Source organism: Ovis canadensis, chromosome 17, assembly GCF_042477335.2.
Source record: "Ovis canadensis isolate MfBH-ARS-UI-01 breed Bighorn chromosome 17, ARS-UI_OviCan_v2, whole genome shotgun sequence".
In the NCBI taxonomy this organism is placed as follows: Eukaryota; Metazoa; Chordata; class Mammalia; order Artiodactyla; family Bovidae; genus Ovis; species Ovis canadensis.
In genome coordinates, this window is record NC_091261.1 from 46220424 (window position 1) to 46235745 (window position 15322).

Sequence of the window (15322 nt, forward strand, 5' to 3'; positions counted from 1 at the left end):
CATGGACAGTAGCCTGCCAGGCCCCTCTGTCCATGGGATTTCCCAGGCAAGAATACTGGAGTGGGTTGACATTTCCTTCTTCAGGGGATCTTCTCACCTCAGGAATCATCTCCTGTATTGGCAGGAAGGTTCAGACACTGAGCCACCAGGGAAGCCTGCACTGGGGGTTACATCTTCAACATGTGGATGTGTAGGGGCACACAGTTCAGTCCATAGCAATCTAATGTTACCAGCCATCTGTATCAGCTATGAAGGAAATTGCACCTGGTGCTTGTAGGGCAATTGATTTAGGTCAGTGGTTCTCCAAAGCTCTTACCAGAAGGAAGGCCCTATCTGATGTACCCTTGCAGTGCTAGATGAATCGATCCATTGCATGGGGATTTAAAGGTAAAAATATGTCTGGCAAAATGATTTTATTGTTAGCATTACTAAAATTAGACATCCTCTCCCATTCACTCTTACCCCTTCTTTACTTCTCATCCTGGAGGAGATGCTTTGTCAAGACCATCTGAGATTTGGGCCACGTTTATACATTGTGGGGGAATTGATTGTGACTCATATCGTTTTATTAGTCCGGATTAATGAAGCATATCTTAATACTGTAAGGAAAGGTTTTAAAAAGACACTTCTTAGGTGGATTCACAAATGAAAACAAGTAGCATTGTCAGTACTTTTATTTTGAAATAGCAGTATAATTTGTTCCAGCTGAAAAATTTTACTTCACACTTAACTCAGTGTTAGAATCTTTTAAAGACAAAATCAAAATGACTCATGTGACTTGTGTTGTATAGTATTAAAACCCCACATTTTGGCTTAAATGCACAAAACGGAGGTTTAGGTTCCAAAAGAAGAAGAGATACTAGGAAAAAAACTTCGCTAAGAAATGCAAATAAAAAAATTTTGAAAGACAATTTTCTGGTATTTTCAGATCACTGTCTTTGGGGAGAAAAGGTAGGGTTTTATGAGTGATTCTTTTTGTGGGTAGCAATCATTAGGTAAAAAACCCCATTCTAGTCAGATGTGACACTTGAATAATGAGTTTATTTCCCCAAAGATAACCCATCTGGGACAGATTGGAATTCCACAGACTTAACATATTCTACACATGTATTCTGTAGTCATGAATAATGTCAATATATTATCAATGGTAAGCACAAAACTCATCATTTATACAAGATGGAAATTCTAGCCATTTGAAGAGTGCCAGTTTAATAGTAAAATATTGATTTCCCACACACACCGAATAGTTTACATACCTCACTCCACTATGCTTATACATCACACCTATTAATAGTGGTCAAACATATAGCATTTCGGCTACCCTCGTGGCTCAGTGGTAAAAAGCCCACCTGCCAATGCAGGAGATGAGGGTTCGGTCCCTAGGTCTGGAGGATCTCCTGGAGAAGGAAATGTCAACCCACTCCAGTATTATTGCCTGGGAAATCCCACGGACAGAGGAGCCTGGTGTGCTGCAGCCCAAGGGGTCACAAAGAGTCAAGACACTGTCGACTTAGGGACTGAACAACAAAAACTTATGGCATTTATTTAGCTTCCGAAGCATTATAATATAATGATTGCTGGTATGTACTTATATTTTTTAAACTTTTGTCGAGTAAGGGATGACGATATTTTTAAATTTAAACATAAATTTTATTTTTAATAAAAATATTCAACTATGGTTAAAACTATTCAAAATGTGTAAAAGGGTATAAGTTAAAAGTAAACTCCCCCTTCTCCTGTGTCTCCTTAGTTCTACTCCCCAGAGCCCCAGGTATAAATACAATGAAAGGCTTCTTGTATTGCTTTCTAGAAACTCCCACAAACAGGTGTGTGTATGGGTGCATGTGTATGTGTATATATATGATTGTGTATATATTTAGTTTTCTAAAGTTAACCACCTGACACTAGTTGAGCAGTTAGAACGAGGGGTCAGTCACAGCACCCCTGCCCTTGGACAAGTTTACAAGCTTATCCAGGAACATCTTTGGTTTCCTTACTTCTGTAGGTTTGCCTGGCCACATTTCTTTGGTCTCTATCTGGGAAGTCTCTGCCAGCAGCTCCAGTGCTCGTTTCTTAGTTTGAGGCCCACAGAGCTAAGAACTGAGTGAATGCTAGAACCCACCTCTGAATTCACCAGCTAGAGATGCTCCTTAACGTCCATTTCCAGACCCCTAGGGAGGCCAATGTCTTCTCCAATTAGTCTTCAACCCCTGACTATGTGAATGCTAATGGGCAGAAGGTATTTCTGGAATATGCATTACACAAGGAAAGCATTTTCCCCCCAGCTGTTCACTTTTAACTTGTAACTCTTATTTATTCTTATTCAAAGGTCAGTAATGTGAAAAGAATTTAACTGGTACCGTTAATTCATACAAAAGACAAAAATCACAGATTTTTTTAAATGAAGTTACCTTAGTCATTTCAAACAGTAAGAATGTTAGAACTGGATTAAGGTGCAGATGTGTACTTATAACAATAGCCGTTGAAATATTAAAAATAATCACAATGTTAAAAATTATATTGCTTGTTTAGCATCATTTTTAGAGAGTCAAAACTTCCCCATATGCTTTGTATTCATGAGCTCTTGATGAAAATTGGGAGCCTTTTATAAATTTCCATTTTACATCTGGGGTAAGGGAGCACAAGGAAATGAAATTATTTACCCAGCATCACAGAAATTAAAAAATGAACTCAAATTGCTGTACACATCAATTAATGACATGGCTTTTATAATGCAGCTGAATCTTAACTAACATGGTAGGTGTTAGGATCTCAGTGCACGTTGTTCTGGATACACAGTTGGTGCCCTGTTGCTTTATTCCTGGTGGCTCAGATGGTAAAGAATCTGCCTGCAATGCAGAAGACTGGGGTTCAGTCCCTGGATTGGGGAAGATCCCCTGGAGAAAGGGATGGCTACCCACTCCGGTATTCTTGCCTGGAGAATTTCATGGACAGAGGAGCCTGGTGGGCTACGTCCATGGGGTAGCGAAGAGTTGGATACAACTGAGTGACTAACACTGCCTTATTCATAAAGTACTACTTGTGATTTTTTAAACCATAAATCATACTATATATCCTTTTAGTTCAAAGAGACCTACATAATATAGGTCATTAAACAACTCCTGTTACAAAGGCACAATAATTTTCAAAAAATAAATCGACTGAATTCTCATTTTATAATTGCTACATCTTGTCTGTGTCATTAAAAAAAAAAAAAAAAGAATTTTGTTAAGTTTTTTGGAGGGTGGGGGAGTAGGTTGGGATACCCGTAATAGAAAAGATAGAAAATCTTAAGATCCTGAAAGATAGTACTTGGCCTAAATACTGGACTTTGTGCGTGTGTGTCAATGATCTTATTTAGTTAAAAATATGCAATGACTTGAGAGGATTGTTCTGGCCTAATTCTTGAAAAATTTAATATCTTTAGCCTTCAAGCTTAGTGCTTTGGTGCCAAGTACCTGTTTGCCCCTATTTTCAAGACTTTTTAAAGCAGCAGTTAACTTTATTCCCACAGGTATGATGAGTCCTGTCTTTACCAGGGTCACAAAGGGAGACCTGGAAATCGTTTATGCTATTATTCCTTATGAATGTCATTCTCTGTGGCAGGGGTCCCCAACCTCGGGTCAGATCAGCCAGGGCATTAGGTGAGCCGTAAAGTGCACAATAGATGTAATGTGCTTGAATCATCCAGAAACCATCCCCTCCACCCTGGTGGAAAAATTGCCTTCCACAAAACGGGTCCCTGGTGCCAAAGAGGTTGGTGATGGCTGCTCTGCGGAACAAGAGCTCTTGTTCTGAAGGGTTTCTGCTTTCTGGGTTCTAGCAGCCCTTATTAGGTTCAGGTGTAAACTTCAGGCTTAGCATCTGACCTGGCTGTCCTCAGGCCACAGATCTGCCGTGTGTGTGACCTGTACTCCAGAAATGGCGCGATATGTGGGAAGAAGCAATATGCCCTAATATTCAACAGCTGGGGTTTTGTTGTTGCTGCTGCTGATTAGGTCAATGGAGGAAAGCCCATCCCTGAGGCGCAAGACGGTGATGCGGGAGAAGGGCCGGCGCCAAGCCGTCCGGGGACCGGCCTTCATGTTCAACGACCGGGGTACCAGCCTCACTGCGGAGGAGGAGCGCTTCCTCGACGCCGCCGAGTATGGCAACATCCCGGTGGTGCGCAAGATGCTGGAGGAGTCCAAGACGCTGAACGTCAACTGCGTGGACTACATGGGCCAGAACGCGCTGCAGCTGGCTGTGGGCAATGAGCACCTGGAGGTGACCGAGCTGCTGCTCAAGAAGGAGAACTTGGCACGCATCGGCGACGCCCTGCTGCTCGCCATCAGCAAGGGCTACGTGCGCATCGTGGAGGCCATCCTCAACCACCCTGGGTTCGCGGCCAGCAAGCGCCTAACCCTGAGCCCCTGCGAGCAGGAGCTGCAGGACGACGACTTTTACGCTTACGACGAGGACGGCACACGCTTCTCCCCGGACATCACCCCCATCATCCTGGCGGCGCATTGCCAAAAGTACGAGGTGGTGCATATGCTGCTGATGAAGGGCGCCAGGATCGAGCGGCCGCATGACTATTTCTGCAAGTGCGGGGACTGCACGGAGAAGCAGAGGCACGACTCTTTCAGCCACTCGCGCTCAAGGATCAATGCCTACAAGGGGCTGGCCAGTCCAGCTTATCTGTCCTTGTCTAGCGAGGACCCTGTGCTCACTGCCCTGGAGCTCAGCAACGAGCTGGCCAAACTGGCCAACATAGAGAAGGAGTTCAAGGTAAGCTGTGCTCTCCACCGCGGCTGCTCCGCGAGCTCTTTCACTTCCCGGCGGCGAGGTGCCTTCTGCAGTCTGCTCCCAAATTAGTTTTGTCCAGTGGATCTAAAATCTCAAGGGATTGGGAGCGTCGTTCAGAAATGATCTGATCATTTTTGTCTTCTCAGCCCAGTGCTGTGATACATTTGTTTTCGAAGTGGGTATATACTGGATCAGAGAGCTGAAATGATTGTGCTGCTCTGCGTTCTGGATAGGTGTTAAATAGTACACGAGACTTCTCTTTTGTTGAAGGAGGGATTTGGTTATGATCTTCCTTTCCAGTTTTTCCTCTTTTGTAGTTAGTTGTATGGTGTCACCCAATATAGAAATAGTTTTGTATGCACTGTTTATTGGCAGAAACATTTGTATATCCCTTTAGTTAAAAGTCAAATGACTAATATAAAATTTTAAATGAATGACTAAAGTCATTTTATTTATGACAAAAGTGGCTGCAACTGAAATCCACAAATGAAATCCACAATATTCAGAATGGTGAGCTGTGGCCATTAGGTCAACCCAGAAATGTAAAGACAGATAAGTGGTTTGCTTTAGTAGATTTTTTTTATGAGTGAACTGTTTTCTGGACATCATCTCCAGTCAACAGTATTATTTATTTTTATTAAAAACTATATATTAATAGTGGAACGTTTTTTAATTGTTACATTTTCCTATGCATTTCAGATGGTTCTGCCTATTAAATCTAGGGCAGGAGGAGACTTTGTAGATCTGGTGAAAGTAAGACTGTCTTCTAGCAGGCTCTCGATTCCTCTTATCCACCAAAGAGGATGATTCTCGGCATCACTTCCTTGAATTATTTTTTTGATGCTGAGTTAATCTTTTTTTTTTTTTTAATGTTGTGGTGTCAGATCACAGAAAAAGTGACTATTCTGTTTCTTAGGTTTTACTGAAGTTTTTCATACTTATTGAGAGTCACGCAAATGCAACTAGCAATATAATTCAAGTTAACTAGTTGAAAGAAAATGGTAGGAAAGTTTTGTGGGGATTTTCCCTTCCATATATACCAGATTTCCTCGACATCCATTAACACTAATCTTGTGCTGGTGGAGATCTGGCCTTAGTATAATTTTATTTGTTATTCCATTAAATTGTTTCTAATATGAAGGCTGTGCATATTTATTGTAAAAATTTGGAAAATGTGGGAAAATACAAAGAAGAAAATAAGTATCACCAGTATCTATCTACTCCCTTTGAAAAGATTCCTTATGTGGTATTTGAAAAGATTTATTTCCTTATACCTAAAATGAATTTTTATTTTTATTTTTCACAGAACTCAGGTAGAGCAAATTCCTAACTTCCAATTCTGTTTGAAAAGAATAGAAGCACATTCAGATAAAAGTCTAAATGTCACTTTATTTCATCATAGTAATAAAAAATATGGGCTTCCCTGGTGGCTCAGATGGTAAAGAATTCGCTTGAAATGCAGAAGACCCGACTTTGATCCCTGAGTGGGGAAGATCCCCTGGAGAAGGGAATGGCTACCCACTCCAGTATTCTTGCCTGGAGAATCCCATGATTAGAGGAGGCTGGTGGGCTACAGCCCATGGGGTTGCAAACAGTCAGACAGGACTAAGTGATTAACACTTTCTTATCATAAAAAGTGTAATTCTAAATTTATTATTTTACTATTCCAAGGGTCACTCAAACCTTGTTTTTATGCATTTTGCTTGGTATGTACTGAAAGTCTGTATAAGAAATTCTGAAAATATTTTCCTAGATTATGTTTCAATAATTAACAGAAGATGGTGACATATGTAATTCTGCCCAGAGAAGTAGCCTCAGTGAAATAATATTAAGAAAATTTGTTATTCATAGTTCTCCCCTTGATACCAGCTAAAACCCATATTAATAATACATGAAATCTCCTTTACCCTAACATAAAAAGTCACCTCTGATAACCTTTCAAAGGTGGGAAATGATTACAAATGAAGAGGCAAAAAGAGGAGAAAGCACAACTGAGTTCAGGAAAGCATCTATAAAGCTGCCAGCTATCTAAGGATATGCAAAACTCATCAAAATCTCATGGTTCCTTTTTACTGAATTATATGGAAGGTGTTTGTGTAGTGTAACCATTTCAGAGGCAAAATACAGCCAGGTCTTTGTAAGTTATGATCTCAAAGTACTACAAGTCTCTCTCCCCTGACTAAATGTTCCTTTTCATTCACATATTCACTTGTCCTTGTTATCCTTCTCTTATATTTTATGCTTTACTTTTCTTATCTGTCTGCTTTTCATCACTTTGCCATCTCATCCCACACTCATGTCCATCTGTCAGGACTTTAGATAGAAAAAATAGTGCTTTCACAGCACTGACCCAGAGACTGCCTCCCTTGAAAGTGCAGAAAGTGAAGCTTCTAAGTCAGGGTCACTTAATCTGCCCTATTCCATGGTGTTCATTATATTCTTTCCGTAAAGACTTTGAGCTTAAAGTACTAGCCCTGAAAAAAAAAATACATTCCCTAGTGAGAAAGACATGATTTTTTGTTTCCATTTCAAATGCATATGAGTATTCATCTTATCAGTGGCCTCTAAGACCCAGTATCTCATCCCTCAGACTGCCGTCACTTAGGTGCTTCAGAAAAGGTTCTCAGCTATCGTGCAGTCCTCAAAGGTCCTGGAAGAGTACAGGCAGCATGATGCCAAAAACATATGAAGGTCATTATCCCAAGTTTGGACATTCTAGGATATAGATTTAGATAGATGAATGGAGGACAGCTTGGTGACAGGTTATTAAAGAAGTATTTTCAATGTGCAAATGCTGTCTGAAGCTATTCTGAGAAACAGAGTATTGGAGAGGCTGAGCTCCATGTCTCATCTTCCAAATGTCAGTGGCTAGGAAGCTAGCCATTTATTAAGCTGAAATTTCCTAATTCTGAATCAATGATGCACTTAAAAAAAAAAGGCATTGTGCTTTCCCTGTGCCTCAGATTTTCCTTTTGTAAAGTAGAAAAACAATTTCAAGTTATATCACAGTAGGACAGTAAGGAAGAGGAAAATGGATGTAGTCCAAAAGCAAGGTAGCATTTGATAGCAGGAAAATACTCTAGGAATCATCCACCTATACAGACCTCTCATTTTACAAGGGAGAAAACAAAGACAATAGCCAACATACCATCTGCTAAGCCTAGATTTGGGTGCCTTGAGTCCCAGTTCTAGCTCTTCTATGTAACATGCTGTACATGGAAGCAATTCTGTAGTTGATGTGTACCAAGCACACTCAAAGCATTTAATCCTCATAGCAGCAATAATTTGCTGTGCTGTGCTAAGTTGCTCAGTCATGTCTGACTCTTTGCGACCCCATTGACTGTAGCCCTCCAGGCTCCTCTGTTCATGGGATTTTCTAGGCAAGAATACTGGAGTGGGTTGCTGTGCCCTGCTCTAGTGGATTTTCCCAACCCAGGGATTGAACCTATGTCTCCCACACTGCAGGCAGAGTCTTTACCTGAGCCAGTAGGGAAGCCCAACAGCAATAATAGATAGGCTTATTCTCATCAGAGAGTTCTCACCTTCTGTAAGGTCACACAGCTAGGAAGTGGTAGAAGTGAAGTGAAGGAAGTGAAGTGAAGTCGCTCAGCTGTGTCCAACTCTTTGCGACCCCATGGACTGTAGCCTACCAAGCTTCTCCGTCCATGGGATTCTCCAGGCAAGAATACCAGAGTGGGTTGCCATTTCTTTCTCCAGGAGATCTTTCCGACCCAGGGATTGAACCCGGGTCTCCCGCATCATAGGCAGATGCTTTACCGTCTGAGCCACCAGGGAACTCGGGAAGTGACAGAACCAGTATTCAAATCCAGGAAGTCTGGTTTTAGATTTATCCTTTAAACCACTACACTGTTCTGCCTCTTTTATTATTAGGGAAAGGATCTGACAGGAGCAAACCTGCTGAGAGTTGAATTTCAGTTTTCCTGTTAAGAATAAAAAGGGATTAAACCATGAACGTTAAAAACCTGCTGAGACCTGTAGACAGGTTGTGACGAGGCCCAGGCTTCATTGTTCTTCCTCTGGCTAGAGCAGGCCTCCTGCTCTGTAAAGTGGGCTGCAGACCCATCTGGTAAATTTGAGGAGGACCGTGGTAATGGAAAAGTCACACAATAAAGATAATCAAGCAAAACTAATTTTAGAGAAAATCATTAGAAAATTTGAACCAGACAAAAGGTCTGAGTTGTGAAGTAGTGAGAGACAGGACCTCATGGAAGAACTGACGGAGTCAGCTGCCAGAGTTCCCTGAGAGCCCTGCATATGGCGAAATGGTATTCCTTAGGCCCAATAGAAGAAATCGCCATTACCTCCAGCTCTGATTATTTTCTGTACTTGGATAGCAGACTTCTTCCAGGAGGAAATGATTAAATTGTTATGAAAATAAAGTGTTGTCGTTGCAACTTGCTTACTTGTTTTTTGCTTCCTGACTGATCTTTTAGTGGATGTGAAAAAAACACAAAGCTTTCTTTAATATCAGAAAATTTACAGGTTATAATTTTAAAGATAATGAGTTATTATTTGGGTATTACTGCAGAAGTTGTTTCTATGTTTTATTCGAGAAGAGAAAAAAGTCTTTTTTTACTTCTGATCAATGGAGAATTGGCCATCCTGTGTCGTATCAAATCTTATAGAACAGTCTGAACTGACGAGTAACAGAAGGAAATTTCATTTAAAAAATGTACTAAAAGGGGAGCTTTATATGGAAACAGACATGGATTTAATACTTCTGGGTGCTATAATAAAATATTTCATTAGTCTTCCAGGAATGGAAGGCAGATGGATATTTAACTGACACTCTGCATAGAAACCAGAGATTGAACATTTTATTAATTTTATCAGTTGCATGGTACCAAACTTGAATGGAAACCAAAGACTGAAGTTTTTATTCATTTTATTTGTTCCCTTTAGAGGGGAAAAGGATTAACTGCAACTCTTCTTTATCTGAATTTCTGATATCTGAAATGGAAACTATTCTAGTCTGTGTAGCCTTTAAACAGTCTTTCCTCTTCTTGTTTATTTTAATTGGTGCAGTGATTTTTGCACATCAAATCAAGTTAATTACTTAAGGGGAAAAATGGAAATTTTTCAGGTTGTATGAAGATGATTTAAATATTTAAAGTATGATATTTGGAAACCTAGAAATTCTGCCATCCTAAATGTTACCCAGTTATCAGACATGTACAGTATCTCAGGACATGTTGAAATGAGGAATTCTATTTTCCTCAAGTGTACCAAACTAGATCATCTGATTCATTTCCCTGATTTTAGTGAAAGTTGTAGAAGTGGAGCTGGAGGTTGCAGAAGTTAGGTATTTTCCTGAGAGATGGTCATTAATGCCTGGATTGGAACCAGTGGACTGGAAATAGAGCTCCATTCAGAAGGTAGCAAGGAATTCTGACAAATGCCTTCTACCAGTCCATGGCACTATATAAATATGCTAATGAAATTAAAGATTCACAGATTATTTTTAGCAAGGTGTTAGTTCCAGTGGCCTGAAAAATTTTCTCTCAGGTATTGATATTCTGCAACCCTTGAGAATTCAATTATATATAATCAGACATTTCTCTCCTTCTAGTTCTACAGGACATGATAATGTGCCCTTCAGACAAACAAGAAAAAAATACCCTCTGTGTTGGCACCTACCCTCCTCTTTGCTTTCACTGTAAACTGTCATTCTCAAACACCAATGTGTGTCAGAAACACTGGCAGAGTGTGTTAACACATTGCTGCCCCTCAATGTCAGTTTCTAATCAGGATGTCTTTGGTGGGGTCTGAGAATTTATGTTTCTAAAGGAAATGGCCACCCACTCCAGTGTTCTTGCCTGGAGAATCCCAGGGACGGGGGAGCCTGGTGGGCTGCCATCTATGGGGTCGCACAGAGTCGGACACGACTGAAGCGACTTAGCAGCAGCAGCAGCACATGTCCAGGTGCCACTGAGGCTGCTTGCCTGAGGACTACAGTTTGAAAAGTGCTGTCTCCAAAAAGGCAATGGATAGTAAACCAGACGGGTTATTTTGATGTATAGTCAATTTTCTGTGTCAGATTGCCACTTAAGGAATTTTCATCATAGAAATGGCTTTGTTTTGGCTTTAAGAAAACTACTGTTTGTTTCTACAAGAGAGACACAACTCTCTTTGATACTTTGGCCTTTCAGCATTAAGCATTTAGCCACTATTTCCTAATGAAAACCAGTCACTTACTTGCACACCATTTTCAGAACTGTCTTATGTGTATTAGGTCCTCGCTAAGCAGGGAGGTGGAAGCAAATCCAGCTGGTATCTAACTCAACAAACCTTGCGTCTACCTGGGGGCTAAAACTTCCTGCCCAGAGTTAGGTAGACTTTTTCTAATTTACAAAACCCCTGAACACTTTCCACTGAACTAAAGCACATTCTCTGCATTAAACTCTAACCATCTTGTTCTTAGAATGACTATCGGAAGCTCTCCATGCAATGCAAAGACTTTGTGGTGGGTGTGCTGGATCTTTGCAGAGACTCAGAAGAGGTAGAAGCCATTCTGAATGGAGACCTGGAATCGGCAGATCCTCTGGAGATGCACAGGCATAAAGCTTCACTGAGTCGGGTCAAACTTGCCATTAAGTATGAAGTCAAAAAGGTGAGTGGCCTACTTTCATCCAGCTCCATACTGGAATAAACATGTAATATCAGTTCCGTTCAGTTCAGTTCAGTCGCTCAGTCGTGTCTGACTCTTTGCGACCCAAAACTATGCCATAATCCTAGGAGAGGTTTGTAAATAATAAAAATAGATGTTATTGACAAAAAGATTGTTTTCCTTTATGAAATAGATTAAATGGTATCATCGTGAACTTGTGAGTCAAGTACCTAGCTCCAGTCTTTTCCACTTTTTATCCATTGTCGGATCTTGGATAAATCATAAAACTTCTTTAAATTTCATTTTCCTCATATAAAAGGAGAATAATACCACTTACCTATATCAGGGTTTTGGTGGGATTTCAGTGGATTAAAATATGCAAAAGAACTTTGTAAACTGCTCATAGCAATGTGGTTAATGATAATAAAATCTGTTACTTGTATACATTTTTGTAAGGCACTGTTACATGGGTTCTAATGCTAACCTTGTGACAAGCCTTTGTGATTATCCATCTCATCTATAAAATAGGTGTTTGATGATGAGACTTCTATTCTATAAGGACACTGAGGTTCATCAGACTTAAATGACATGTCTAAGATCATACATGGAATTTTACGCAGTTGCCAAAAAAATAAAAATTATACTTACTTTTTTTATTCTGGGTATTTCAGATAGAACTGTTACATATGTGTATTTGCTAGTTGTGTGGGGCTTTAAATAATTCATATCAATTATAGTTATGTTGTTCTACTTATAATAAAAATCTCAGCCATTCAGAATCTAATCATTTATGCATATTTTACATAACTTAATTTTTGTACTTTAAATCATGAAAAAGTAAGTTATTGTCAGGAGCAGATCTAGTTTCATGAACTGGTCAATCTGTGTATAGTGGAATCTTCTCTTGTTCCTGCAGTGTAGGGTGCTGTTTAAGAGGGCAGACCCTGGAGCTAACTTGCAAGAGTTCAAGTCTTGACTTGTCTTCTCTGTGTGACAGGACAAACCTCTTGATCAATCTAAACCTCATTCTGCTTATTGGTAGTGGAGACAACTACTATTTCAGTTGTTTTAAGGATTACGTGAGCTAATGCAAGTCAAGTAATTAGCACAGACATAGTGTTAATACCTGGTGATTGCTCAGGAATTATTAGCTAATCACATTTCTGCATTTGAAAATTCATTCTCAGAATGATGACTCTTGAGACTTCCCTGATGGTGCAGCGGCTAAAACTTTGTGCTCCCAATTCAGGGGACTCAAGTTCAATCCGTGGTTTTGGAACTAGATCCACAACTAAAACCTGTCGCAGTCAAAATAAATAAATAAGAATGATGATGCTTAAGTTCAGTTCTTAGTTACCAAAGACATTTCATGTTTATTGTGCTGGTTTGGTCCTTAGTGGTAGGTTATAGCCAATTTAAACAGAAAAGAATTGAGTAAGAAATATTAGCAAGCTCACAGAATCTTTGAGAGGTGGAAGAGCAAGATTATCTAAGCTGTGTTTGCAGAAACCTTGCTCAGAGCCAGGCCCAGAACTGACTTGGTAAGGAGGTTTCTATGACCCAAACAGAACAATTCTGCCTCTGCTGCAGAGGGTCAGCTCCCTACCAACAGAAATGACTTCCTGAGTCCTGCCTGTTGTAAAAGGCTCCTTCCAAATCAAAGGTATGTACATACGCCTCTGACCAGGGGGACCTAGGGCAGTGTTTGCACCCTAGCAGCAGGTGAGCATGGGGGAATCTGTGTGTGTGTGTGTGTGTGTGTGTGTACACAGTTCTACCATAATGTAGAGAACTTCCACATTGTGTTCACAAAATTATAGTCATCGATTAATGACAGATCTCCCCTCTACTAAATAAGAAGTGAAATGTGAAGATTCTCATTAAATGTTGGTGTAAAATAACTTCAAGAAATTGTCAGTAACAAGGTAATTGAATTGGCTTAACTGGCCCCTCTCAGAGCAAGCATGCTAGTTGACATTTTGCTGTACTGGAAGAAAAAGATAGCTTTGAATAAGATGATATTAAACTGTTTTTAGAAAACTAGACATTTATTCGCAGACGTTGCAACAGGCATCTCTTGCCTTTAGCTCCTGAGAGGAGAGAATTGATTTCAGTTGTCACTGGTTCTTTGTCATTGCTTTCAAAGTGTCATATTAGCAGAGACAGCTCATCTACAGATGTGCTTCTGTTAACCAAGCTGTCTTCCAGAGTGAATGTCTTCTTGCATGTTAATTTTAAATGAATTGATGTGTAGGGTTACAATGTATGAGGTGTCAGTTAATAATAAATTTCCTGTCAGTTAACCACCAGAAAACAACAGCAAAATGTATCTGGAACTGAAAGGAGATTTAGGACTTTGCACGTACTTCTGGTTTTGTCTATTTTATGCTATAAAATGAGTATTAGTTAAAATCTTTTATTTGGAATCTTCACCCAATAAATGTATATAAGAACTTTATTCTGGAATGCCCCCCAAAGCCCTAGATCCTCTTTCTTTCTCCCTGAAGCTTCCTTCATTCTTCACTCAACACTCACCCATCTCCATTTAGCAAGGAACAAAAATACTTCCATCCACTTTGGCTACTTCCTTTTCCCATCATCTCCTTTCTAGTCCCCTAGTGAAATAACCTCTTGGGTTGTAATATTCATGAACCCTACAGATTATGGCACTGAAATAGAGCATAGCTACATGCATGGCATTGGGATTTCAAAATACTTTGTTGTGAATTTTTTCCCCTTGTAATTTAATAAACATCAGTCCATAATTATTCAAATTATTCAAATCAGTCCATAATTTCATCAACAAAACCAGTTTTATATAATGCTAAATTATTTAGATTCCCCTAAGAAACTCACAGAGAAGGCAATGACAACCCACTCCAGTACTCTTGCCTGGAAAATCCCATGGATGGAGGAGCCTGGTAGGCTGCAGGCCATGGGGTCGCTAAGAGTCGGGCACGATTGAGTGACTTCACTTTCACTTTTCACTTCCATGCATTGGAGAAGGAAATGGCAACCCACTCCAGTGTTCTTGCCTGGAGAATCCCGGGGACGGCGGAGCCTGGTGGGCTGCCGTCTATGGGGTTGCACAGAGTCGGACACGACTGGAGCAACTTAGCAGCAGCAGCAGCAAGAAACTCAAGATGTCTCTTCTACCATCTTTCAATATCTGCTTCTAATTGTGATTCTAGGTCTATTGAGTTCTTTCTAAGCTCAGAGTTCCCAGGGCTTAGGTCTTCCCTAGGAATCACTATGAGTTCACCCAGGCCTTAGAGACTCAATGACAGTTAATCAAGAAAATGAAAACACAAAAGATCTGAATTGAAGTCTGAACATGAGTTTAACGTTTATGTGAGAAAAGATTTTTTTCAGTATAAAAGCAGTAGAAAAAATAGAAAACAAAAATATAAATTATTTGACCATATGTAACTTAAAACCTCTGTACATCAAAAAGATCATTAAAAAAGGTAAAGGGCAAACTAGGAAAATTTTTTCCTATACTATAACTTAGAGAGACAGGATTGATATTCTTTTTTTTTTTTTTTTAAACAGGTCATTCCTTTCCCTTTAAAAAAATCGTTTATTTATTTTTGGCCACACTGGGTCTTCATTGCTGCATGTAGGCTTTTTCTAATTGCCACAAGCAGGGGCTACTCTCTAGTTGTGGTGCTCAGGCCTCCCTTTTTGCAGAGCATCAGCCCTGGAAGGCATGAGTTCAGTAGCTGTAACATGGGGGCTTAGTTGCTCTGAGGCATGGGGGATCTTCCCAGATCAGGGATTGAGCTCATGTCCCCTGCATTGGCAGGCAGATTCTTAACCAGTGGACCAGCAGGGAAATCCCGGGAATGATACTCTTAATAACCAAAGTGCACAAACAAATTTATAGGGAAAGTTTCCAGAGGTCTG

At 40.1% G+C, this 15322-nt stretch overlaps 1 protein-coding gene across 3 annotated transcripts in view; it reads left to right on the forward strand.

Moving 5' to 3' along the window:
- The window catches only part of TRPC3 (transient receptor potential cation channel subfamily C member 3), a 74758-nt gene that overhangs the window by 18698 nt on the left and 40738 nt on the right, over window positions 1–15322 (forward strand). For all 3 annotated transcript variants that reach the window (XM_069557477.1, XM_069557478.1, XM_069557479.1), the window contains exons 2-3: window positions 3999–4770; window positions 11231–11419. In XM_069557477.1, coding sequence (XP_069413578.1) covers window positions 3999–4770; window positions 11231–11419 — 961 coding nt within the window. The remainder of the gene's footprint in view (window positions 1–3998; window positions 4771–11230; window positions 11420–15322) is intronic.